The 26449-nt window shown below is 44.2% G+C and overlaps 1 protein-coding gene across 3 annotated transcripts; it reads left to right on the top strand.

The window, feature by feature from the left end:
* The first annotated feature begins 1276 nt into the window (after positions 1 to 1276).
* On the top strand, positions 1277 to 26221 carry STEAP4 (STEAP4 metalloreductase). Of its 3 annotated transcripts, none has more exons than XM_062178824.1 (5): positions 1277 to 1362; positions 17827 to 18284; positions 19285 to 19812; positions 21033 to 21197; positions 23549 to 26221. In XM_062178824.1, exons 2-5 carry the CDS (start codon positions 17829 to 17831, stop codon positions 23807 to 23809), a joined length of 1410 nt encoding a protein of 469 aa, XP_062034808.1. In that variant the 5' UTR covers positions 1277 to 1362; positions 17827 to 17828; the 3' UTR covers positions 23810 to 26221. The 3 variants fall into 3 exon arrangements, with proteins under 3 accessions (XP_062034808.1, XP_062034811.1, XP_062034809.1); XM_062178827.1 differs by having other exon boundaries at positions 19636 to 19812; XM_062178825.1 differs by lacking the exon at positions 1277 to 1362 and adding an exon at positions 10863 to 10973.
* Positions 26222 to 26449: the final 228 nt, after the last annotated feature.

Below are 26449 nucleotides of genomic sequence, written 5' to 3' on the forward strand. Positions count from 1 at the left end.
GAGTGTAAACCAGGAAAACGGAAAGTTGGCTCAATAGCGCTGGGAACAGGTCACTCATGTGACAAAGCATGTGGACACGGGCAGGCAAGTCACGGCACTGAAGCCCAGATGTGTGGGCAGGAGGCAGACTGGGAGGAGTGTGGGTTCTAGACTGCAGCGTTTGGGGGTGCAGAGGCACTTTGCTCCTCTGGGCATGATTGTTTAAATCTCAAACCAGCATGGCTGCTGCTCTTGAGCTGCTCCTGTAAGAAAGGCACACGAGGGTGTGGCATCTGGTGGAGCAGTTGAGACACAGCTCTGGAGGCCCGCCTTCTGTTACAGAGCACCTGGGTTTGAATCCTGGCTCCGCTTCCAATTTCACTCCTGCTAATGGCACCCTAGGAGGTAGCAGGTAATGGCGAAAGCGCCTGGGTCCCTGCCACCCAGGTGGGATATCTAGGTTGAGTTCTGGACTCCTGGGTTTGGCTTGGCACAGTTCCAGCTGTTGCAGGCATTGGGGAAGTGAATCAGTGGATGGAAGATCTCCCTGTCTGTATCTGCATCTTTCAAGTAAATTAAAAAAGAAATACAAAACAGAAAAACACCAGCATAGCTGTGTATACAGTTGACCCTCTGTATCCACAGGTTCCCCATCCATAGATCCAACCAATCACAGATTAAAAACCTTCCAGCATCATTCTCCCTTAACAGCATAATTCCATTTATACTATATTGAATACCTTAAGTAACCTAGAGATGATGAAGTACAATGGAAGACTGTGAAGATTATCTGCCCTTACACCATCTTGTGTCTGAGACCTGAGCATTGGAGGATTTCAACACCCTCCAGGGTCCCAGAACCAGCCCCTGAAAGACAGAGACCCAAGTGTACGCTGTGAGATATTCCCATCCTGTTATCTGGTTTGTCTCTCTTGAGTGGTTTAATATATCCAAATTAAGTCCTGAAAACGCAACATCATCCAAGCTGTGAACCCCACGGGCACCCTGGCTTCCAGGCAGGGCGGAGCGATGTCACCTTTATCTGTAACCTGAGACACGGTGGCAGCAGGACAGAGCGGCCGGGCGCTGGGGGGAAGCCCTGAACACCCCGGTCGCCAGGGCGCGCTGGGCAGCGGCAAGTTCAGCACAGGAACTTCTGGTCCTTCCAGCTGCGCGGGGTTTCCAGCGCGAGCCCTTCCTGGAAACGCTTTCTAAACCGCTTCTCTTGCGCAACTTAGCTGGCCCTCCCCTCCCTCCCGGCGGGGCTTCTTATACCTGCGGAGCCGGAGCCGCCCGGAGCTGAGCCGTCTGCCCGCGCCGCCCAGCCGCGCTCTCCTCTCCCCGCCCGGGACCCCGCCCGCCCTGGAAGCGCCTCTCCAGCAGGTGGGTCGCGTTGCGGGCAGTGACCTCCCAAAGTAGCCCCTCACTTCCCCGAGAGCACGCGCAGACAGGTCCGTCCGCAGCAGGGAACACGGGGCCGCCCGTACGCGCGATCCTGGGCGCCCGGCACGGCACGGGGAAGCCCGGGCTGAGGGGCTGTGCCCACCTAGGTGGTCTCAGATCTGAAGGAGGGCACATCGGCCCACAGCTGAGACCTGCAACCTCCTCTTCCACTTCTTTAAGATAATTTGCAATCGCTTTTCCGCAGATCCTTGTTTGGAATGCAGTTGGCAATGGAGAGTAAATAAAGCCTGGGTTCCCTGTTCGCAGACAGGCGGGAGGAAGGTCGTTTGGGAAGGGCTTAAGGTGGGTGTGAAATGGAGAGCAGGGGAGGGGACCGAGACCGCAGCCCGTCCCCTCCGCCTCAGTTTCCCCAAGTGAAAAGTAAACGCCCTTGGTCCCCAGGACCCCCAAAGCCCAGCTCTGACAAAGTGGCACGCCATGACTAAAGAGGCCTGTGGGTTTAAAGTGCTGGAAGTCTTGTGAATGCTACCCCTATAACCGAGTCGTGACTTTGTTCATAATAACGCCGGGCTCGATTTTGTAAGGAAAGGACCCAGCTGCACAGAGACAGCCTCTGCCCACAGAAGCATCTTAAAGTTCTTCCCCATTTACCATTCGAAGGGTGCTCTCCTCTCCGCTTTCAAAACCCGCCTCCAGCCTGGCTATGTGAGGATGTCCCGTCCTCTGTAAATGGCAGCCTTAGAGATGTCACTCACATGAAAGAACATTTTTTTCTGATGCAGTAGGTGTAATTTTATAAAATGGCACATTTATTTGAAGCAGTAACTTCTTTGAGATATGGCCTTTTGCAAGGCCCTGCAGTGTTCCGAGTGCTATAATTTAGCACTGAGATTGCATTGCGTGTGTTCTACCTCCACGGCAAACACGGCAAGCCAGAAACAGAGCAGAGCACTCGCCATTATCAGGCGTGGAGGCTGTCAGTTCACTGGTGCGTGCGGTAGAGAATCTGGGTCAGAGCTCTCTCCATCGGCCGTGGTTATGGTTCGGCTGAAGTTCGCAGAACAACTTGAGGTTCACAAACTAACATATATAAACCCTGCCCCCTAACCTGACAGATCCCCATACTTCCGCCTGGCGGCAGCTTGCTAACTGTTGTTTACAAGGAACCAAAGATATTTTCATAAGCCTGTTAAAAAAGTGAACACCCCAATCCTTGCCCCGTGTTACACGCAGTTTTAAGGAAGATGGGTTCATTTGCCAGATTTTTAGGTTGCAGGAACCCTGGGCAGCTCCAGCACTACGTGTCTGGGGTGGGACTGCAGCTACGTCCTGCACCGATGTTGCTACTGCAGTTAGTTAGTACTAGGAGGGACGAACTAAGCAAGGGGGAAAGTATGCCGAGTTGCCTTTGCGTGTGAGTGGAGCTGACTCTGGAGGTGCCTCAGAAACACGCGGTGCTCCTGACCCTCCCTCCTAGCTCTCTGCGCCATTCGTCTTCTTACCCACTGCTGTCTTACAGTCGTCTCCTGGGAACATCTTCAATAGGCTGATAAGCTCTCGCACAGCAGCAACAGAGGGAAACACCACCAAAACTTCAGGCTTTGCTACGGCGCCCATGCACTGGGGCTCTGGGGTTGTTCTTTGAGGAGATCATTCGTTAAGTGTTGGCAGGTACACCTGCCCATGATGCCTACTAGAAGAATCTAGAACAGGCTGCAGATAATGGAGTTTTCTGGGGGAGCTTTTTGGGGAGGTTTACAGGGCAGATATTTGCTGCTTGGGACACCCAGAGCCCATATCGGAGCACGTGGTTCAAGTCCCAGATACTCTTTCTGATTCACATTCCTGCTGAGGCACACCCTGGGAGGCAACAGTTAATGGTTTACATGCTGAGGTCCCAGCCACCCACATGGGAAAGCTGAAAAATGGAGCGCTGGGCTCCCTGCTTCTGCCTGGCCTAACCCTGTCTGTTGCCAGCATTTGGGGAGTCAACCAGTAGATGCAGGCCTTGCTTCTCTGTCTCTGTCTCTCAGTCTCTCTCTCCTCTCCTTCCCTCCCTCCCTCCCTCTCAGTAAAATGAAAATAGGTAAAAGTTGTTTTTAACAAAGGAAATAAAGTTTACAAAGACAAGGTCTCTGCAGTCACCTGTTTGTTCTTGACACGTCCAAAGAGAATGACTTACTGGTTAATTAGGAAGACTTCCTGCACAGCGCCATGTGAGACATTGGCTCAGAGTTTTTGTTCATTTAGGTTGTTTGTAAAGTGACTTGAATTATAAGAAGTCAGTCCAAGAAGGAACAAAACTAAATAAATAATGGAAAGGATAATAAATGCTTAAACCAATGCACGATAAGGAAACATACTTGGCCCAGAAACATAAACAGTTTGTTCTTCCAGTATCAGGAAGGAAGAATGAACAAAGCCGGCTTTTGCTGCTTGAAGACCATGTTCAGAACTGCACCCCTGTAAGAGCGAGCGCACTCTCCTACTGAGGGAAGTCGTTCTGCTCCGATTAACTAAGCAGGACGCTGACTGCTCACAGCGCTCCCCTCCGCGTCTATGCAGCCACGTGTTGCGGAGGTGGCACCGTGCCGCACCCTGGCAGTCATAGTTCCGAAAAGTTCTCCTGAGAGAAAGCTGTTCTTCTAAGCAGAGATCCTGTGTTCAGTGCTAACATCAAGCTCAAGTTCATTTTTCATCGTAACAGGAAGGAAAGTGTGTGCAGAAGGACCCTTGTGAAAAGTTAGGAACTCCAATTCTGGATAAAAAGGTGGCTCAGAGGTGACTTGATGCCACCACATAGTACACTTCTCAAAGAGCGGTTGGAACACAAACTAGATGTCTCTTTCACCTCGGCCCCTCATATTAACAGAAAAAGATGTGCACTAGCAACAGAGTGAAGTTTCCCATCAGGTCATCAGAGCGCCGATGGCACCAGTCCTGTGGGCCTGTGAGAAGCAGGGAAGTAGCCAGATTGGAGCTCAAGTGAAGCGGCGGTAGGGGTAGTTCTGCACAGCCTTTGTTCAGCTTCCTTTCCCTGCGTCCCAGGAGATGAGTAGGACCCTCGGGGCTCCCACCCTCCCCGCCTGTTCCTCTGCCCTTGGCCTGTGGCACGCGTAGCTGTGGTCTGATCCCCTGCTGCATCCTCCCTGGGACCAGAGCCCCTGTTGCAGAGCACGCAGCGGCTGCCATAGAGCGGCACAAAAATCCTGCCCAGATGTGATTGATAATCCTGATTGTAATTTCTCAAAGATGGTGACAGTGAGTGTGGATGCCACCTGCACTGTGCTTGTTGGCAGGGGGCAAAATCCAGAGTCCACTGTCTGCATGTGGGGAGAAGCCAGAGTCTGTTTCGTGGTGTCCAGTGAACAGCTGAAGCTATTATAACTATGTATTTTAAACTAGCAAGTTTCTAGTTTAAAATATATCTTACCTGCATATTAGTAATCCTATTGTGTTACTATACTAAGTACCTTTCATGATAAATCTAACTACAAACCTTTGGTTTCTAACAAAGAGTGGCATGGTGTGATTGAGGCATTTAATAGAAGTTATGGAGACAGGAATATGGAAAGATTTTAAGTAATTTAAGTAAACCATTCTTGTAGTTCCTTAAAGCCTGGCATAATAAGCCAGTTGAGCAGTTCAAAGGGTTCGTACACAGCCATCATGCTTCTAGTTGTTTCCTCTTTGGTACCGAAGTATTGAAGGGATTTCTTCGTCCCACTCAGTCTCCTGACATGGGTTGTATGGGAAAACAGGTTGAGGAGAAAGCAATGAGCAATTGGTAGATGGTTCACTGCAGTTATCATACCAGTGGGCCAGTTGGCTCTGACTTTCTCAGACTGAAATCCTAAATTGTGCTTCCCTCCTTCTGAGGAGAGTCTGGAAAACTGAAAGCTTTGGGGGTGCCCTGTGTCTGCCTCCCCAAGGAAAACAAGACTCTGAAGGTGTCTGGTTCGCAGCCAAACCTGTGTGGGCCCCATGTGTTAGGAGACAGGTCTAGAGCCTTTGCGGGAGCGAGAAATCACGAAGAACCAGGAACTTCGGAGAACATGTCGTGATGTGGGTATTTGGTGTAAAACCTCCCGCCACGGCGGATCTCCAGCTCCGAGCTGGCAGGTGCCACCCAGCACACCACTGAAAAGAGCAGAGGTTAAAAAGCCCAGGAATTAGAAAGAAGCCCTTTGATTTTATCAACTAATGCATCTCTCAAGCCTGCGGTGTCCGAGTAATAAAAATGGATGGGGGAGCAAGTGTCCAGAGCACTCTCTGGCCCCTGGGGTAGGAGATGGAGCACGGGAGGCCAGGGACACCCTGCAGCTCCTTCAGAGGGTCTCAGCAAACGACAGTGGCACCTGGATCAGATCAGAAGTGGAGGAGCGTGGAGCTCCAGAGAAGTTGATGGCGCCTGAGCCTCCCCCAGATTTCTAGAAATGGGCAGGAGATGCTTTGAAGCACAATGGTTGGAGGGGGCACCAGGGTTGGGGTCAGATCCACAGCAAAACTGACCTCATCTTGATTAATATTTACAGAATCCCTGGTGGCCTTAATAGGAAGATAAATGAATACTCCTATGAAAAAATCGCTCTAACAGTTAATTGAAAATTCGTGTTGTCCAGTTACTTCCTAAATATCTGAGTACACTAGACCTAGAAAAGCAAAATGACTCCTTGGCTCGAAGTTTCTAGGAGGGCTGCTGCAGCTCATCACATTGAGCCAGTGCTGGCTGTGCCCACTACTGTACCCGCCAGAGGCCATTATATCAGTGAGAGTTCTTTCCCTGACAGTGGGGACCCACTGGTTGTGGGCCCGAGGCTGAATCTTTGGTGAACCACAGGTTTGTGAGTCGTTCAGGACCTAAAATGTAAAAGGAGGCCATGGTAAATTAACCCGGACCTGGCTGGTTCCCTCACCCTGTTGGAAGCCGCAGGCTGGAGCTGAGTGAACTAGCCAGCCCAGACAGCAGATAAAGAACCCATGTGGTGAAATCCTTGGCCAAGGAATCCTAAAACACTCTTAGTTTATTTAGACAGATGCTGCTGAGATTAGAGTGTGGCAACATGCATTAATGAGATTTTTAATTGAACTAAAATATCAACAAAGAGCTAAAATTAAAAAGAAGTAATTTTCCCCTGAAGTATAATTACATAGCTAATTTCAGCTCTGCATTACCTCCCCCTCCTCACAGTGTGCTGGGTGGCAGCGACCCGTGACCAGTGGAATCACTTGCATTGCAACACGTGCCAGAGGTAGTTCCTAGCCAGTTATTAGCAGTCCGTGTGCTAGCAGGTTTAGGCCTAGAACATTAATGCAAAGGCGATCTTTAGCTACATCATTGTGACTTGGTCAAACCATACAACACTCCCATTTCCTTTTGTGTCATTCTATCGGCTAGCATACGTACTAATCATCAGTAAATTAGGTTGCCGTGACATTAATAACATAATCTTAACAACTCAAATAATCTGGTTTTTAGCAACAAACCTGCAGTGATTTGTTTAAAGATGTTTAAATGACAGATTTCTGTTAGTCTGTGGTTATTATTAACTCACATGGCTGCTACAACTTACTTTGCAAATCACTAAATGATGATTTATTCCTCTTCTCTCTAAGTAAAGATTGAGAGGGTACTTCAAAAAGTTCATGGAAAACCAATTTAAAAGATGTTTTTGTGGTATAAAAATTTTTATGGGTCATCTGTATAAGAATAATTAAAAATGAATCTTAATGAGAATGGGATTGGAGAGGGAATGGGATGGGAGGTAGGATGGGAGTGGAAATGGGAGGGCAGATATGGGGGGAAGAACTGCTATATTCCAAAAGTTGTACCTATGATGTTTATATTTATTAAATAAAAGCTTTCTAAAATTTTTTGAAGTTGTTATATATAAGGAATCTTCCAAAATTTCATAAAAATACATATAAGAAACTATGTATGGATTTTAAAATTTTGGCATCAAAATAAACCTACTGTTTAATTCAATTTTTTCATGAACTTTATGAAATCTCTCCATGCATATTATATATTTTACAAATACAAGTTTTATGTACCTAGAATAAAAATTTATACTTGAATTTCAGGAGAGCCTCTCTTAGCTTTAACTGGTAGCCAATTAGAAATAGACATTAACACACACTCGAACTTTTCCAGCCAATCCTATTACTTTGCTCCAATTCTCACTCAGTTAAAAAATGTAGAAATACAGAAAAATAGTAATCTTCCATGTCATATGACCCAATCCTGGAATACATTGAAGTGCCAATAATAATGTCTTCACTAATCTGGTTGCAAATTAGGTGATCTTTAAGTGGAATATTCTCGCACCTGTCGCTCTTTCCTGCCACCGTTAGTTAACACGGAAGCCCGGGCTGGCTTTCCCCACTGCTTTGAAAATCCCTCGCTTGAATACCTCTTCTCATCCTTCAGGTCTCAGCTTGACTTATGGTTGCCACATAAAACACACAACGCCCAGCCAAACTGGAATTTCATATTGAAGGCTTTTTAGTATAAGTATGGTCCCAAATATTGGGGGCAGGGGAGGAGGTATTTACTGATACTAAGAAATCATTCATTTACCTGGAATTCAAATCTAATGGGCTATCCTATTTTTATTTGCTACATCTGGCAACCCTCACTTTACTTGGGCCTCCTTAGGGAGACTTTATCCCTTTCTGAGAGCTGGTCGGTCTTATCCCTACTCCTGGCTTCGTTTTCTATTCCATCACCCTGCTGTGTATTTTTCAGAGCAGTTCTGCCATCTGAAATAGCCTTACTTACACTGCTGTGTGTATTGTCCAATTTCCTGACAGTAGGGTGCACGTGCACACAGTGTTTGAAGCACACCCGCTCAGATCTGGGGTGGCCCCAAAAAAGGGTTACCATTTTGCAGCTACAATACAGCTGTCCGTATTCTTCACCTCTTTTTGTTCTCAGGGTGTAGGCCATGGTACACAACAGGCACCCAGTAAATATTAGCACATCGCTTCACCTAATATGTGTATTAAAGGAAAGATTTTGAAAATACGCGTAAATATCACCAAGAAGAAATTACCATGCAAACGGAGCTACTTCAAAGCATAAGGCTAAAATACCATATACATTTATATTGTGAAATAACTTATACAGAAACTAAATAAGGATTGAACTGTCCAGCAAATCTGTTGCTTGTGGGCACAATTTTTATAAACTGTAATCAGCAATCTTGCAAACGAGGTCTTCTGATTTTGCCACACTCACAACACGCACCTGTCAGTAAAATGGAATATGCTAGAACAGGAGTGTGCCATTTTCCCTGAAGAGGTTTGGTCTCACTACATACAGAAACAGCTTAGTGAAGAAGGTGGATTCAGTACATATTGAGTGCATGGTTTTTACCTTTTTAAAGTATATTTTGCTTTCCAGTTTTCCCTGGGAAATATTAAAACAGATGCTCTGAATCACAAGAAAGCCGACATAGTTGCTGAACTCCTTCTCGCCCCATTGCCTTCAGATGAAAGAAGATATTTGATCGATGGGCTTTAGCTCACTCTAAGTATGTTGTCAAATCATCAAGGACTTTCATCAGGGTTTGAAATTTAGAAGCACTAACAAAACAGTTAGAACTTGAAAAAAGAAAAAAAAAAAAAAAAAAGAAAACTCTGGTTACAGGCACCTGAGAATTCCTGTGACATCGTATACAGGTTGAAGGTGCCATTTATACCCAGCTCCCAGAAGGTGCCATGCCAGACCACTGTGTGCTACAACAGCAATGGGCGTACACGCATGTGTGTGTCCCAAGTGGATAGTATGTGAGGAGTTCCCATGTGGGAATGGATGAGCATATCAATTCATCTTTGTGTTCTTGGACTGGCATCTATACATCATACTGAATCTGCTAAAAATTAACAAAATTAAAATAAAAAATATGAAGCCAATAGTATGGCTTCATGCAAATGATGGATGAGCTATTGCACTGTTGCACGTAAATGTTGCTGGTAAGAAATAGCATTCTACACTCAACTGAACTATATATAACCCCCTGTGCCTCTTGGAAGACAGCGCTTCAAGGTTTCCCTGAGAGGGTCCAGAACGAGGCCTACCTGGAGGCTGCCACCACGCCTTCGGTCTAGCTAGCATCCCTGACCCTCTCTTCCTTTCCAGGCCTGCTAAGGCACACACTTTATGCCTCTGGTTTTCCTAAGAAATAATCTTGGCCTCTGCCAAAGGTTGCTTAAACAATAAATTTTAAAGGAGAGGATATATTTCTACCACTCCTAACAACGTTAAAAAACTTTATTCTCTGTCTTTTCTGCCTCCTGAAAAGAAACACACATTATAAACCTTTTTTGATTTCCAGTGGCTGTCAACCACCGTTGCTCTTTAGAATCCTTGAAGTTCGCTTGGGTTTCATTTGCTGAATTGAGATTCCCTGGGGCTCAGCCTCAGATCAATGGATTCCTGCCCTCAGGGGGTGGCTCCCTAGCATTGCATTGTCACAGCTCCTCGTGGGAGGCTGAGTGCTGCTAGCTGATGTGGGAGCTAGAGAGGGGTTTAAGGCAGTGGTTCTCAATCTTGGCTAAACATTCTGGTCTCCTGGGAAGTTTGTCCAGGCTGCAGCCCAGACCAGTGCCGGGTGGACTGAGACTCTCCAAGAGCCTGTTCGTCAGCTTTTTGTGCAAGTTCTGCACGCGATGTGATAGTGTACCACGGCTGAGAACCACCGACTCCTAATCTAACTCTTTGCAGGATATTTGTATTTTCATAAGCCATAGTGGTTCTAAGAAGTTACTTCAATGAGTGAAGAAAAACAGGATACAAGGCTAGCAAGACATCTGTCTGTCCACACCCCCTAAGCCTAACCCTGTACACGAGTCCTTCACTGCCCACTTACCTTAGGGTGGGTCCCAGGGTACTGCTGCCTAGGACTAAAAGCTAGGTTGTGATGACAGCTTTGTCTTCAGAGTTGGCTTATGATTATCTCCATTTTTCACAGGGAACTTGTTTTTTTACATTTTCAGTTTGTTTAATTATGTAAAACTGGATGAGTGAAGAAACAGGTCTAGCCGGCGCCGCGGCTCACTAGGCTAATCCTCTGCCTTGCCGCGCCGGCACACCGGGTTCTAGTCCCGGTCGGGGCACCGATCCTGTCCCGGTTGCCCCTCTTCCAGGCCAGCTCTCTGCTGTGGCCCGGGAGTGCAGTGGAGGATGGCCCAAGTCCTTGGGCCCTGCACCCCATGGGAGACCAGGATAAGCACCTGGCTCCTGCCATCGGAACAGCGCGGTGCGCCGGCCGCAGCGCGCCGGCCGCGGCGGCCATTGGAGAGTGAACCAACGGCAAAGGAAGACCTTTCTCTCTGTCTCTCTCTCTCACTGTCCACTCTGCCTGTCAAAAAAAAAAAGAAAAGAAACAGGTCTGCTAATGACGGGTATAATTAAGATTGATTCTTGAAGGAATTTATCTTCATTTGTACTTTCCGTAGATTTTTCAGAATGTAAGAAATAAGAGGAATGTGTGGAGACTAATTTTTTCTTTCAGGGCCATGTGCATCAGAGAAAGGGGAAGATTTTCTTTTCCTTGTCTTCCACAAATGGTATTGTGGAAGAATAAGTAAGTGTTTCGTTATTTTTCTCTTCAGTCCTTGAAATCTTTAGGGAATGATCTGTGTTCCAAGTGCAAGACACAAAGGTGCCCACCCTTTAGAAGAATTACGGTTAGGTTTCCTAACCTTCTTATTCAGTGAAATTGGTAGCGGAGTCTATTCCAGGGCATCAGGAATGGCCAAAGTGCCACTTGGCCCCAGGCCACTAATAAACGAAGGACTTCAAAAACTTGATTCTGACACCTCCGAATGAAGGCTAGGACTATGGCCCATCATATAGCTTTAAACTTGTGTCCATTTATTAGGTTATCTACGTACCACTATCGGACTTTTATATGAACTTAGGGTTTAACATAGTCTGTGTCATCTCCCAAAACATCAACTCATTGGCATTGTATTTTAATAATATTTTTGAAGCACTGATCTTTTAAAAGTATGAAAATTTAAAATATTTGTGTATACAGACGAGATTATCCTAAATTTTATATGCAAAGGAAAAAGAGCTAAACTAGCTGCAATAGTTTTGAAAAAGAACATAATAAAAAGCACTACTTCACCTGATTAAGATTGATTGTATAGTTACACCCATCAACATTGTGAGGTTATACATAGAGCTAGGTACATAGACCCTTGAAAGAGCATCAGGAACCCAGAGAGAAACCCACAACTCATTCTTGGCAAAGGTACAAGAGCAAGTCAATAAAATAAGAAGTTTTTCAACAAATGGTAATGGAACAATTAGATACTCATAGAGGAAAAAATGAACCTTGACCTAAACTAACACTTTATACAATATCAAGTCAAAGTGGATTACAGACTTATGTGAAAAACGTAACACTTTTAGAAGAAAGTATTCAGGACCAAGTGCTTCATGAAACATTTTGAGATATTAAAATCATAATCCATTAAATAAATTGGATGTCACCAAGTTTAAAAACTTTTCTTCCATGAAAGACTCTGTTAAGACATGGAAAACAACAAGCTATAGACTGGGAGAATCTATTTGCTAATCACATATTTGACAAAGGACTTATATGTAGAATATATAAAGAATTGTCAAAATTCAACCTTTTAAAAAAGAGATCCCATTAGAAAATAATTAAAGGTGCAAAAAGACTTCTCACCAAAGAGGACATACAGGAGGCAAATCAGCACACACAAAGATGTTCAGCATCTTGAGCCATTAGAGAAGTACAACTGAAAACCACAGTGAAATATCAGAATGGTTAAAAAAAAAAAATTGTGGCACGCGTCAATTGCCTGTAGGGACATTAATAGAGCAGCACTCTGACCCAGCTCAGCACCTGCACCTGCACCTGCCATCCACCTCAATTGCCCTCCTGGATCTTTACCCCAGAGAAACACAAACTTAGCTGCACACAAACTTGCCCAGGAAAACTGACAGCAATTCTATTTGCAACAGCCCGCACCAGAAATAACCAGATGGCCTCCTTGACATAAGGTGTTCAGCAAATTGCTGATTGTCTATATTGTGGAACACTATGCAGGTATAAAATTAAAAAGCTATTAATACACACACCCCAGATGGATTCCCAAGGGCATCGTGCTGAGTGAAAAATCGTCTGTTTTTGTTTTTGTTTTGACAGGCACAGTTAGACAGTGAGAGAGAGAGACAGAGAGAAAGGTCTTCCTTCTGTTGGTTCACCCCTCAAATGGCCGCTACGGCCGGCGCACTGAGCTGATCCGAAGCCAGGAGCCAGGTGCTTTCTCCTGGTCTCCCATGCGGGTGCAGGGCCCAAACACTTGGGCCATCCTCCACTGCCTTCCCGGGTCACAGCAGACAGCTGGAATGAAGAGGAGCAACCGGGACACAATCTGGCACCCCGACCCAGACTAGAAACCGGGTGCCGGCGCCGCAGGTGGAGGATTAGCCAAGTGAGCCGCAGCGCCAGCAAAAGTGTCTTAAGAGACTTACGTATTATGTGATTTCATTTAATATTCTTTTTTTTTTTTTTTTGACAGGCAGAGTGGACAGTGAGAGAGAGACAGAGAGAAAGGTCTTCCTTTGCCGTTGGTTCACCCTCCAATGGCCGCCGCGGTAGCGCGCTGCGGCCGGCGTACCGCGCTGTTCCGATGGCAGGAGCCAGGTGCTTCTCCTGGTCTCCCATGGGGTGCAGAGCCCAAACACTTGGGCTATCCTCCACTGCACTCCCGGGCCACAGCAGAGAGCTGGCCTGGAAGAGGGGCAACCGGGACAGGATCGGTGCCCCAACCGGGACTAGAACCCGGTGTGCCGGCGCCGCAAGGCGGAGGATTAGCCTGTTGAGCCACGGCGCCGGCCTGATTTCATTTAATATTCTAAAAGTGACAAAACTAAAGAAACAGGGAACAGCTTAGGAGAGTTGATAGTGGGGAGGGGGCCCAGTATACCGAGGGGTAGTGAGGGGGAAACTGGTGGTTGTGGAGTAATGTGTATCCTGCTTGCAGGGCGATGAGAGTCTGCACAGGAGATCCAATGACAGAAATGTGCACATGCACAGCGCCTGTGCCAGCGTCCTCGTCTGGGTATTGTGATAGAGTTGGGAAAGATGTAGCCATTGGGGGAGATTAAGTGAAGGGGTACCCAGGGACCTCTCAAACTATCTTTACAGTGTCCTAAGAATCTCCAATTATTTCAAATAAAAAGTTGGGTTTTTCAAAATAAGCATTGATTTGTTAAGAATCTGCATTTAAAGTATGACTTTTGCCATCCTGTGTGGACACGTCCATGATTTTAATATGCTGGAATCCTCCAAAGTTGGGATTGGCCTGGGCCTCTCTGACCTCTGGGAGGTAAGAGACATCAAAGGCACAAACAAAACTAGACGGGGCCGGCGCTGTGGCTTAACAGGCTAATCCTCCGCCTTGCGGCACCGGCACACCGGGTTCTAGTCCCAGTCAGGGCGCCGGATTCTATCCCGGTTGCCCCTCTTCCAGGCCAGCTCTCTGCTGTGGCCAGGGAGTGCAGTGGAGGATGGCCCAAGTGCTTGGGCCCTGCACCCGCGTGGGAGACCAGGAGAAAGCACCTGGCTCCTGGCTTCGGATCAGCAAGATGCGCTGGCCGCAGGGGCCATTGGAGGGTGAACCAACGGCAAAAGGAAGACCTCTCTCTGTCTCTCTCTCTCACTATCTGCTCTGTCAAAAACAAAAAACAAACAAACAAACAAAACTAGAGGGGCCCAGCATCTGGGAGGGAACGCCCCAGACGAATGCCCCCTCAGGCTCCCAAGGCTTAGGATGGGATCCGATCCAGGGAGCCTAGGAGCACAACCCTCTGGACCCCCTCCTGGTCCCTTTCATGTGCTTTCCCAAAAAAAATCAAGTTAGCCTCCCGCTCCCTCCCTCTCTGTGACACTGCTCCTCGTCCTGCACAGTCAGCTTTACCTCTGAGTCCCTGGTTGCCGGCCCCTAATCCACACAAACACCCTGTGGATAGCTCGACCTCTCTCCTCTCTGGTCTCAAGGAGGCTCTCCGGCTGATGCAGCTACAGGAAGAAACCAGCCCTGGATTTCCCAAACCAAGAGCTCTTCCTCTCGGGTTTCCTGTTCCTTAACTGAGGTTTGCGGAGCACCCAGGGGCCAAAGGAAGGAGAGAACACTATGCTCCAACTATTGTAACCCATCTTTCCCTCAATGATGCTTCCTCCTGCTTACCACCTTTCCCGTTTTTGTATTGCATCATCTGACAGCTAAAAGTAGAACCAAGAGACTTTAAGTCTTTGCATAGGAAACCTCAATAGCACCATGAACCCATGTTTACACACAGCTCTGTCTCACGTGGGTGTAGCCGCCTTCTTTATAAAGCGCTTACTGGAAACGCCGCCCCAACTTAAGGTCTCTTGTGGTTTTGGGTGCATAAATCCTAGTTGTTTCATTTATTTATATAAAAGGAACCGATTTCATGTATTTCAAGCATAGTTTTAAGAACATAATGATACTTTCCACCCTCCCACCCTCCTCCCCTTTTTTAATTTTTGAGTTGATGCGCTTTCAATTTATAATCACAAGCTTAATCATCCACTGAATAAAAAATTATTATAAGTATATTTTTACAAGAGTTCAGAATCAAATTCTTCCCTAGAAGTACTTTTGATTTTTTACATGCTGTTTATTACATCACCCAACATGGTAACCGTGGATCTGAGGATCTTTTTCATTAAAAATACTAAAATATGGTATTGTCCTAAATTATCATGCAAGCAGATCTCGTGACAAAGGCGTGTATGCAATGACTTATTAGGGACTTGATTCCAGGAGGCCTAGCCAGGGAACATGGGAAAGACAGTGCAAGGCTGACGTAAGCTGTCCACAGCTACGTATGACCAGTTCTGTATTCTGCTGGGACTTGCTGAGGGCCCGTATGTAATGTGTCAGCCAGATGAAGCACTGAGCCATGGAGTCCTGAGCCCCACTGGTCTGCAGTGGCCACCAGGGTTGTGCATGTCTGAGCACTGAGCAGGCACAGGTCTCAGAGAAGCCCAGGACAAGAATCAAGAGGCCAGACGTAGGGTCCCTATTAGGCACAGGATGCTGAGTGGGGTCAGTAAGTTATTAGCTACAGACCAGAAGTAGAACCAGGGTGACCTGAAATGGAGCTTATGTGGCAAAAATATCACCACCCTACAGTTTATTCTCACTTGCACAGGAGTAATTGACTGCCCAATGAATAACTATACAGTATTTCTATTAAGTTAGTGATATTTTCCTGTCTATTATATTTGTTCAGTGGTGTCTTTGAAATTTGAGAGCAAAACTAAATTTTCAAGTAGACTGACAAGCCGCATGTAAAATAAAATGATTTTGCATCTATGTTATTGATAAATTCATATGCTCGAAGGCCTTTTCACACAGGGTTTAGGACATAAGCAGGGAAAACAGGAGCTTCTTATCACTGTATTCTAGTTCAGGTTCTTCTTTATATATTTACAACAATCAGTAATATAAGCATGACTAACCTCACTGCATAGACTTTACGAAAGTTAAAAATTACTAGAAAATAAATTCAATAATTAAATTTACTGAAGACTCATAAAATAGCCAGTTCATTGAGCCTTTACTATGTCTCCAGAACTGTTTTGAGATGTGTGGATGTATCGAATTCTGTCTCTCAGGCAGGTACTATCAAGATCTCAAGTTAAAGATGATGAAGTTGAGGCACAGAGAGTTTGAGTAACTTGCCCAAAGTGACAGTAAGGACGTCCTGTCTTTCTTTACTCATCCGCCAGGGGCCAGCAGGGTGGAGTAGCAAGTCAAGCTGCCTCCTGTCCTGCAATGCCAGCATCCCATAGAGGTACTGGTTATTGTGCCAGCTGCCCCGCTTCCAATTCAGCTTCCTGCTAATGGCCTGGGCAAAGCAATGGAAGATGGCTCTAGGGTTTAGGTCCTTTGTGAGAGTCCCAGATGAAGCTCCTGGCTTTGGCCTGGCCCAGCCCTGACAGCCATTTGGGGTGTGAACCAGTGGATGAAAGAGTTTCTCTCTCTCTCTCTAACTCTTTCAAAACACATCAAACAAAAACCCTCCCTTGCTATTTTCCTTCTCTTTTACTGCTCCCCATTGGTCAGTCAGTAACCAATCAGCGCCTCCTCTGTATCTCACACTGAGACTGGAACACAGAGCAACACGGCAACTCCCAGCTCCTGTACTCCACCCTTCTCCTATCATGAACACGAGTTCACTAAGCATTCAGTGGTCCTCTGAGCCCTGCAGATAGGTCATTAGGCATGAGTAACCGAATCCTTCAAACTTGTGTTGGGAAGACAAGAATTTTAAGAGAAATTCAATAGACATAGGAAATAACATTCTTCATAAGTATAGATACTAACCTAGTTTACTGCATGAGATCAGACACTATTTTTAAATTTCACAAATATTTAAAAGTAATACAGCCACATTGTTCATAATAATATCTGTTTTAATTTTGCCCAAACTGAAATAAATGCAATTAAGTATCTTTTACTATGTTTAAACATCTTCAATGTTTTCTTAGGATGAGCTGTCAGCTCATATCTTTTGCCCAATTTCTTAATGAGCAATTGATTTTTTTTTTTATTGATCTGTGTGAGTTTAGACATTTTTCTCAGTTTGTTCATTATCTCCTGACTTTGCTTACTGGTTTTCTTTGCAGGAATTATTTTTATGTCATCCTATTTGTCTATCTAAAATAGTATAATGATATAAGGAAAAGGCCTCACCCTACAGAATAATTTCTGTGACTTCTCCTAGCTCTTAGTTGTAGCTTCTTTTTTAAAAAGTTCAATCTTTCATACCTTTTGATTTACTGGGAGTAGACTGTGAGTATAGATTACATTTTTTTCTTCCAATTGGCTGTTGAGTTGTCCCAATATTAGCAATTGAACAATCCACATTTTTCCCCCGATGGCTCGAGATACCATCTTTATCACATATGTTTGGGTCCATTTTTGGTTTTTTTTGGTTCAACAGAGATTTTTTCCATTCCTTTGGTAGTACCATGTTATTTATTTTAGCTTGATAGTGCTTTTCTTATTTAATAGGATGAGCATCCCATTCCTTACCCAAATTTTCAAAATTTATAGGTTGGAACTATGAGTTCAATACATTCAATATCATTGTAATGTACCACCACAGTTTAAAAAAATCCATATGTCTTGTTTTTTCACTGAATCCCTTTATTCAATGGAAGCTTTTTTCCAGTGATTTTGATAATTAAGTCACATATGAAAATATGTATAACAATTTTCACTCAAATTTGGAAACACACTTGAGATCACTAGGAGATTTAAACATTAGCCACTTAGACTATTTCCTGATGTAAGTCTCATTAATTTTTCCATGCCCAGAGTATTAATATTTTGTTGGATATCTGTGTTATTATCTTTCAGTTATGGATAAAAGATATACAGATGCGCTTCCTCTTACTAGGAGTTCTCCAGAAAAGCAAGAAACCATCTGTATTTTTGGCACTGGCGATTTTGGAAGATCACTGGGACTGAAAATGCTCCAGTGTGGTTACTCTGTTGTGTTTGGAAGTCGAAACCCTCGGATGTCCAACCTGGTGACCAGTGGGGCGGAGGTCCTGAGCTATTCAGAAGCAGCCCAGAGGTCTGACATCATAATCCTAGCAATCCACAGAGAGCATTACGATTTTCTAAGGGAACTAACTGAGGTTCTCAATGGGAAAACACTAGTTGATGTCAGCAACAACGTCAAAATCAATCAGTACCCAGAGTCTAATGCAGAGCACCTTGCTCGGTTGATGCCTGGAGCCCACGTAGTAAAAGCATTTAACACCATCTCAGCATGGGCTCTCCAATCAGGAGCGCTGGATGCAAGCCGACAGGTAAGATGAAAGGAATCTGCACTCCAGTTTTGTATACTGAATCACTCTACACGCCCTTCCCCAAAGATTCTAAAATACAATTCCAAAATAAAATACCTACTAGAAATTTCACTTTGCTTACATGTGCCAAGAAGAATTTTCTTGGATTTGACCAAGGAGAACAGTCAAATTTGTAATTCATTTCTCATTCTGCACCTATTTTAGTCTGATCAACTTTTAGTCTGCTGGAACCTGGTGGGACCAGTTTCTGAAGACCTCTTGTCAGTACCAAAAACCAGTGGAGCTCAGTGGAGATTCTTTCCCATTCCCATACAAAGTCTGAAAATGATTGTATTGATGCATGCAGAGTAGAAGGTGTCACAGGGATGTGGCATCTACAAATATACACGATCAGCTTGCTCAAGTGTAGAACCATGTTGTCCATTGGTATGATCAGCTTAAAACCATCCTTGACTAATCTCTAGTACCTAACTATCCAGCACACATATAGAAGTTCAAAATAATACCCTGTTAGATATGATCATTCTAAATCCTTGAAAAATGGTCTACTGTTCATTCCATACATTGTTCTCTATACTTCTTAAGTTTGAATATCCCTTAACCAAAATGTTTGGGACCAGAAGAATTTCAGATTTTGGATTTCTTGAGATTTGAGGATATTTGCATATATATATGTAATCTACACATACACACATATTATGTATTATATATTATGAGATCTCTTAGGGATAGGACCCAAGTCTAAACATGAAATGGATTTGCTTCATGTACACCTTACTACATGTAGCCTGAAGTTAAACTATTTTGCATAGTACTGTACAATATTTTTAATAATTTCATACAGAATTTTCTACTTGGTGCTTGTTGTCAGCACTCAATGTGTGGGATGTTGGAACATTTTTGATTTCAGATTTTTGGATTAGGGATTGTCAACCTATATAGATTTACAAAATAATTATTAAATAAAAAAGCAAATACAGAATGAATTACTTTCACCCAGGTTTTTGTCTGTGGAAATGACAGCAGAGCAAAGCAGAGAGTGATGGATGTTGTTCGTAACCTTGGACTCACCCCACTGGACCAAGGGTCTCTGCTGGCAGCCAAGGAGATTGAGAACTACCCCCTGCAACTATTTCCAATGTGGAGGTTCCCCTTCTATTTGTCTGCTGCACTGTGCATCTTCTTCTTTTTCTACTGTGTCATAAGAGAAGTAATCTACCCTTACGTATACGAAAAGGAAGATAATACGTTCCGCTTGGCCATTTCCATCCTGAACCGTGTCTGTCCTATAACAGCACTGATGCTGCTCGCTCTGGTTTACCTCCCTGGTGTTATTGCTGCCATTCTACAGCTGTACCATGGTACAAAATATCGCCGCTTCCCCAGCTGGCTTGACCACTGGATGCTTTGCAGAAAGCAGCTTGGATTGATAGCTTTGGGATTTGCCTTCCTTCATGTCCTCTACACTCTGGTGATTCCCATCCGTTACTATGTGCGATGGAGGTCAAGAAACATAACCGTGATCCAGGTAGGTCTCTACTCACTTATATGCCCCCACTTCTTACAGCAAAGAGGAACCTTGCAATCTGTTTCAATACATGATTATAGAGATCACTTTTCTAAGCATCTTTATCTTTTAAAGTAACTAGAATTAGACATGTCATGCCTGGTGTTTTATTTTCTTCCTTACATGAATCCAGTTGAGATCTCATACAACTATTGAGAATAGAAGTTAGATTCCCGGTTTATTGGATCCAGATCTGTATCCCCATGGCTCACTGGGATGCTGGCAAACTGAAAGATTTGAGGGCAGAGAAAACCTAGCGACACCCACTTGAATTCCTTCCGGTGGCAGTCAATAAATGCAAGCAAACTCATGTATTTTCAAGCTTCTATTTTTATGTACGCTGCTTCATTTTGGAAGTCAAAAACCAATCCTCTTGTAGCTAAGGAGGCCACGACAATACAAAGGAACTCACAAATAGGTGTTGTCATACCCTTAATGTGACTTGTGAGTTGTCCTCAATAACTAGAAAACTAAGCAATTCTGAGCAAATATAAAATATTATCTTAAGCACACTCCAAAGATCAAAGAGAACCAGCGCGAAGAGTCTTAAATCAGTCCAAGAGGAAATGCTCTAAGTCAGTTCCAGTTTACAACTGTTTTTGATCATTCTTACTGCAGTCTCAAAGCTTAGTCGTTAACGCATTGATAATGCTTCTAGAGTTTCTCTACATTATTTCTCTAACAAAAGCATGGAGGTTTCTTGCGTAGGAGTCACACTCCAAGGGCCAGATTCCTCTCAAACGGTGGGACAAACTCAGCTGATGCTACTACTATATAATAAGCCTGGAAGAACCCAAGCCTTCCGAGTGTGAATAAGCAACATATAAGGCAGAATAAGAATTCTGATGCAGTCATTTGAGAACATCAAGTTTTGCTCGAGGAGCAAAAAACCATATGGTAAAGAAGGTTTAAGTAAATGTTCACTTTGTTTTAGGATTTATAAATTAAAACCCCCTATACAGTTCCTGGAATCAAGTATCATAATAAAATCTCAGAAGAGCCAATTACTTTTTCTACCAAAATGTAATTTTAAGTGTATCTTTCTCTATAATTATATCTAAATAATTAAGAAATGTCACATAATTTTGAGCAAATAATACAGACACGTGTATTTTTCAGTCTCCTTAAAAGTGTGGGCAATTTGTAAAAACTAATTTTTTATTGCTTATAATTTTTCATAGGTGATGACCAAGAAAGAGAATCCATTTAGTACCTCTTCTGCCTGGCTCAGTGATTCTTATGTATCTCTGGGAATCCTTGGATTTTTTCTCTTTGTACTCTTGGGAATCACTTCCTTGCCATCAGTTAGCAACATGGTCACCTGGAGAGAGTTTCGATTTGTCCAGGTAATTGCTTCCAGATTTAATCTTCATAATATTGGAGAATGCATGTGACTACAAATACTCCAATTTTTCCGTTATATAATGCCCAATTTTTTCACTTTGCTTCAGCATTTCCCTAGCAATCTCATTTAAAAAAAAAATAAGGTGTATCTATTTATTTGAAAGTCCGAGTTAGAGAGAGAAGAGACAGAGAAAGATCTTCTATCCAGGTATTCACTTCCCAGATGACTGCAAAGACCAGGGCTGGCCCAAGCCAAAGCCAGGAATTTCACCCAGGTGTCTCACATGCGTTCAGGGGCCCAAACACTTGTGCCAACTTCTGATATTTTTCCCATGCCATAAGCAGGGAGTTAGTTAGGAAATGGAGCACCTGGGACATGAACCACTCCTGATATGGGGTGCCAGCAAGGTGGCAGAGGATTTACCAACTATATACCACAACACCAGCCCCAGCAATCTCATTTTAAAAATTCCAATCAGGGCAGGCATTTGGCCTAGTGGTTAAGACACCAATTAGGATACCCATGTGCCATATCCCAGCAGCTGGGGTCAATGCTCAGCTCTGGCTTTGATTCCAGCTTCTCGTGACTGTGTACCCGGGGAAACAACACTGATGCCACTCATGTGGGTAACCAGGTCTGCATTCCTAGCTCCCAGCTTAGGATCCTTGGTCGTTACAGGCATTTGGGAGCTGTTACAGGCAGGAAGGAGCTCTGTCTCTGACTCTCTGTCTCTTAAATAAATTAGTTTTTAACAATTCAAATTAGAAAACATTGAACTAAGTTACAAGTGGGCAAATTCCTTAGTGGTTTGATTTCCTAGTAGCTCATCCCTTGCAGGATATCTGGTCCCACAGACACAGCTAAGACTACAGCATGGAAAAGCACCACAGGCTATTGAATTTTGTGTACAGAGATGTACTAGGGACAAGATAAAAACAAACCCAAAGATTAAATGAAATTTACTTTGAAAAGTAGACTTACAATATAGGCTTATTGATATGGAAAGGCAAAGACTAGATTATGGTTTAAAACACTGGAAGCAGGATTTGATAGATGTCATCACACCAGACTTACTGCTAGTCTTTACGAGGGAAATTTGGGTTTTTCCACCTATCAACCACCAGCTACCTCACTGAGAGCAATTAGGAACTATTCATGTAGACCAGTGGTCCTCAAAGGATGGCACCAGGGCCAGCAGCACAGCCTCACATGGGAACTTGTTAGTACAGGAGGCGCCAGGCCACACCCAGACCTACCGATTCAGCAACTCCAGCAGGTGTTGCCCAGCAATTTGTTTTAACGAGACCCCCAGATGATTCTGACGCATGCTCATTCTGAACCAGTATAATAAAATAGACCATTGGTACTTAAATTAGGTTTGCGTTTTATGGAACTATTTGAATTTCAAGTCTTACAGTTTCTCCCACGGCTAAATACAGTCAACATATTCTCATAATCCCTTTATTCAAGGCACTAAGACAGACGTGAAGTCTGATTGTTAGCATTTAGGCCAAAACCAATGAGGCTGGCTAATTGCTCTTCAGTGCAATAGAGATTAGGTAGCATCTGTGTTTAGTCAGTGACAGACATTCATGTGCTGTTGCTTGGGGTCATACCGCCTTACTCATCTCTCCCCTACCTTTCCCAGCCTTTGGTTTCCACTATTTTATTCTCTCCTTCAACGAGACCAACTGTTCTAGCTTCTACACGCAGGAGAGCATGTGCTATTTGTCTTCCTGTGCAACTCTTGGTCTAAAAAAATGAAATAATTACCATCCTGAAGGAAGATTAATGCATTTTCCAGTACTTAGCAGAGTGTCCTAAGTACTACAGATTTCAAATGCTGTGGTTGCTGACAAATATACTTCATAGGTTTGCAGTGTGTAATAATCAGCTTTTCATGACTTTAAAAGAGGAGCAATGTGGGAAGGAAGGAGGCTTAAATTGGCTTACAGTTTGCGAGTCACAGCCCAGGATGAGGCAGGAGCTTTGGTTTAAGCATCCGGAGGGGCTGGAAGATGGTGCAGGGACAGTCACGTGGCCAGCCAGAAAGCAGAGACTCACGCAGCACGCTTGGCTTATATAACCCCCACACACACACCTGCCGCCAGAGAACAACCTTCCAAGGCCCCCCCCCCCCCCCAGTGACCCAAGGACCTCCCACCAGACCCACCTCCCTCAGGCCATAATTAGATCAATCTGCAGCTGTAATCCATCAACCATCGACACTAAGACCGGGGCTTGAAATGGCTGCATGAGTTTGGGGAGCTAAATCCTGTTCCAGCCATGACAGAACGTTCCACTTTAACTTGTAAATAGTGTTAATAGCATATTTTTGTTTCTTGCTTATAGTCCAAACTGGGCTATTTGACCCTGATCTTGTGCACAGCCCACACCCTGGTGTACGGCGGGAAGAGGTTCCTCAGCCCTTCCGTGCTCAGATGGTACCTTCCTTCAGCCTACATCTTAGCGCTCATCATCCCTTGCACCGTTCTTGTGATCAAGTTCATCCTCATCATGCCCTGTATCGACAAGACCCTTATGCGGATCCGCCAAGGCTGGGAAAGGAACACAAAATTCTCGAAATCAGTGAATGGAAAATCAGATATTTGAAGCAAAGCTGAATTTACCCAGACTTCTACATTGTTGACTGTTTAGGGAGGAACAATGGGTGCATCCGGGAAGCCTGCTTGTCCTAGCACGACATGAGATTTATGAACACAGAAGGAAACCGTTGCCTGACTTTGAGAAATCGGCAGCTTGGAAGAGAACAGCCTTCTATCTCAAATGGGTGGTGAATCCGTGCAGGCCCCTGCTGCTGCTTGCCCATGAGGCTGATGTTGAGATTAGATTTGTGGTTTCACACCAATAAGCTTCTTTGTTGTGGGCAACATATGTTTGCTAACGTCTTGCAAAATCCAGGAGAAGTTCACGCCACTTCCTCCTCTGATTCAAGGGCTGAGTTAAGTCAAAGAGAAGACAGTATGATGGTGGCCGCTGATGCAGGCTGTGTTAGGTAGGTTTGAAGAAAAGGGCCAAACAAAGGAAAAAGAAGATGACTTATTTTTGGAAGTCCAGGCGATTGTAAATACTACCATAGTAAATTCTTGAGTTCCTTAATTTTGCTTTCACCAATCTGGATGTCTACTGTAGAGAACTACTGTCAACAGGAAACATATCGCGATTGGTTGGAAGGGACCATGCTTGCATATATGCAAATCTACACAGTTGTCATAAGATCTGTAAGAAATAGAGATAGGAAAGACTGAGCAAAAATGGAAGGCTAGCTCTTTGGATTTTTTCAGTGTACAATAAACAAGGCAAGGTTGATAAAAGCCCTTGCACAAAAAAGTTCTGGTAAACCAGAATTTTAGCTAACATTATAAAAAAATTTTTAAGTTGTACTACATTACTGGTATTATTTAGGCATTGTGCTGTGCTTTATAAATCATATATTCCAAATGTTGCTTAATACTAATTATCAATGAAAATAATTTCTAGTATATTTAGGTCCTGTAATCTGTATTAGTCTGTTATAATTTTCAAAATTAAATGAATTATCTGGAAGTGTAATGTGACCAACACATAGATGAGAGTCTGGAAAGCCATGGGGCAAAGAGGTCTGGGCGGTAGTTGGTATACAGACTTGGTTCCTTCGCATTTGCCTGTGGGGCTACAGGATGGTTGTCTTTCTGTGCAGATGGTGCAAAATATTGGCATTGTGTGTGTGACATCATTCTGCCTACTCTACAAGGGCAATTTGTATTTCATTTTTGCTTTTATTGTCACATACTGTATGTGACACTGTACAAAGTGGTTAAAATACATTAGAATATCCCCCACGACCCAGGATCTTTTTGAAAAAACTTTTCAAAGACAGTTCTATATATTCAATTTCCTTCCTGTTTGATTTAATTTACTAAGGCTTTATAGTCTCATACATGGTGTATGTATTTAATAGCCATATAATATCCATCAAATGGGCATTTATTTAACCAGAGCCCTCACAGAATATGTAGCCTATAACTGACTAAAACAACATTTCAAGAATATTTTTGCACTTATTAACGTTTTCCCATACATGTTATTTCCTCAAAACACTTGTCAGGAATTGAGATTAAAGAAGCTTCACTGGCATTTGCTATATGTTGCTAATTTCCATCTAAAATAACTTTATCAATGCCATTAACATTGGATTAGGGTGTTCATTGGTTTCATCACGATTATGGGTTTTGTTTTCTTTTTCAATTTGTGCTTACTTATAAACAGCTGCAAAGATACACAGAACATATGATCCTTTAATGTATCCTCGATCAACCTGAGCTGGAAGACACTGAGCAGAGCCGTGGTGTGTGGTGCTGACCCAGGGCAGCAGGGAGAAGCCAGGAAAACCTCACTGCTCTCCCGTATCCTGCAGAGCCGCCGTGTGTGCTGGGGTTGGGGCCTGCTCTCTGGCTAAAGAGTTCAAGTCCTGGTCAGCTGGTCTAGAGATGCGTTGGAGCTGACCACACTGCTCAGTAAGAGTAAACCAATAAAACAATCAGAGGCTGTCACAAAAAACTAGGAAGTGCCACACCTGGGGAGAATGCTCCAGCTGGGGCCTCTGTGCTGTGCTCAAGGCCATGGAGCAAGCCCAAAGACAACTCTAACCCCGGGCCTCTCAGCCCTGCTGCCAGGCCTGCACCTTAGCCCCAGGCACAGGGCTCCGAGCCCCACCAGCTGAGCAGAGAAAAGTGCTCTCCTCCCATCCCTCCTGACCCTCAGTCAATTTAAGCATCTTAACAACAGCTGACTCCTCCAGTTTACTTAAGGAAGGAGTCTAGAAGAGATCGAAATAAGTCCCTGGAGTGAACTGTGTTCTTTTTAACAAACTGTCTGACATTAAGAAATTAGCCTAAATGCCTTTCTGTATTCATAGGAAAATATTTGTTGAGTTCACAGACCTTTTGTTTTTGTACACCTTCCCTGTGTTAAGGGATAACAGCTTTTGTATATGTATACTCATTAAATGTTACTTTAAAAATATTTTCTAGTTCTGTTTCATTCTGCTCTTGACTCATCAGCGTTCCCAGGAAAAATTGTCCCTGGCTGGGTTTGAATCACAGTTGTTCCAGCATCTGGGACTGCAAGTCCTTTATTTTGGGGATGAGGAAAAGGGCTGGGCCCTGGTGTGAAGGCACCTGAGCAGGTCTGTGCTTCAGGCAATACAGAGAGAGCTCAGCTGGGGGGTAAACGCCAGTGTGTCCTTGAGCA

This window comes from Lepus europaeus, chromosome 20 (genome assembly GCF_033115175.1).
Source record: "Lepus europaeus isolate LE1 chromosome 20, mLepTim1.pri, whole genome shotgun sequence".
In the NCBI taxonomy this organism is placed as follows: Eukaryota; Metazoa; Chordata; class Mammalia; order Lagomorpha; family Leporidae; genus Lepus; species Lepus europaeus.

What these genes read in the sequence shown, in the direction of transcription:
- STEAP4 (XM_062178824.1), top strand. Translation starts at nt 17,829, where the DNA reads ATGGATAAAAGATATACAGATGCGCTTCCTCTTACTAGGAGTTCTCCA. An exon ending in CGCTGGATGCAAGCCGACAG is followed by an intron (nt 18,285 to 19,284) that starts GTAAGATGAAAG and finishes ACTTTCACCCAG; the next exon opens with GTTTTTGTCTGTGGAAATGA. An exon ending in GAGAGTTTCGATTTGTCCAG is followed by an intron (nt 21,198 to 23,548) that starts GTAATTGCTTCC and finishes TCTTGCTTATAG; the next exon opens with TCCAAACTGGGCTATTTGAC.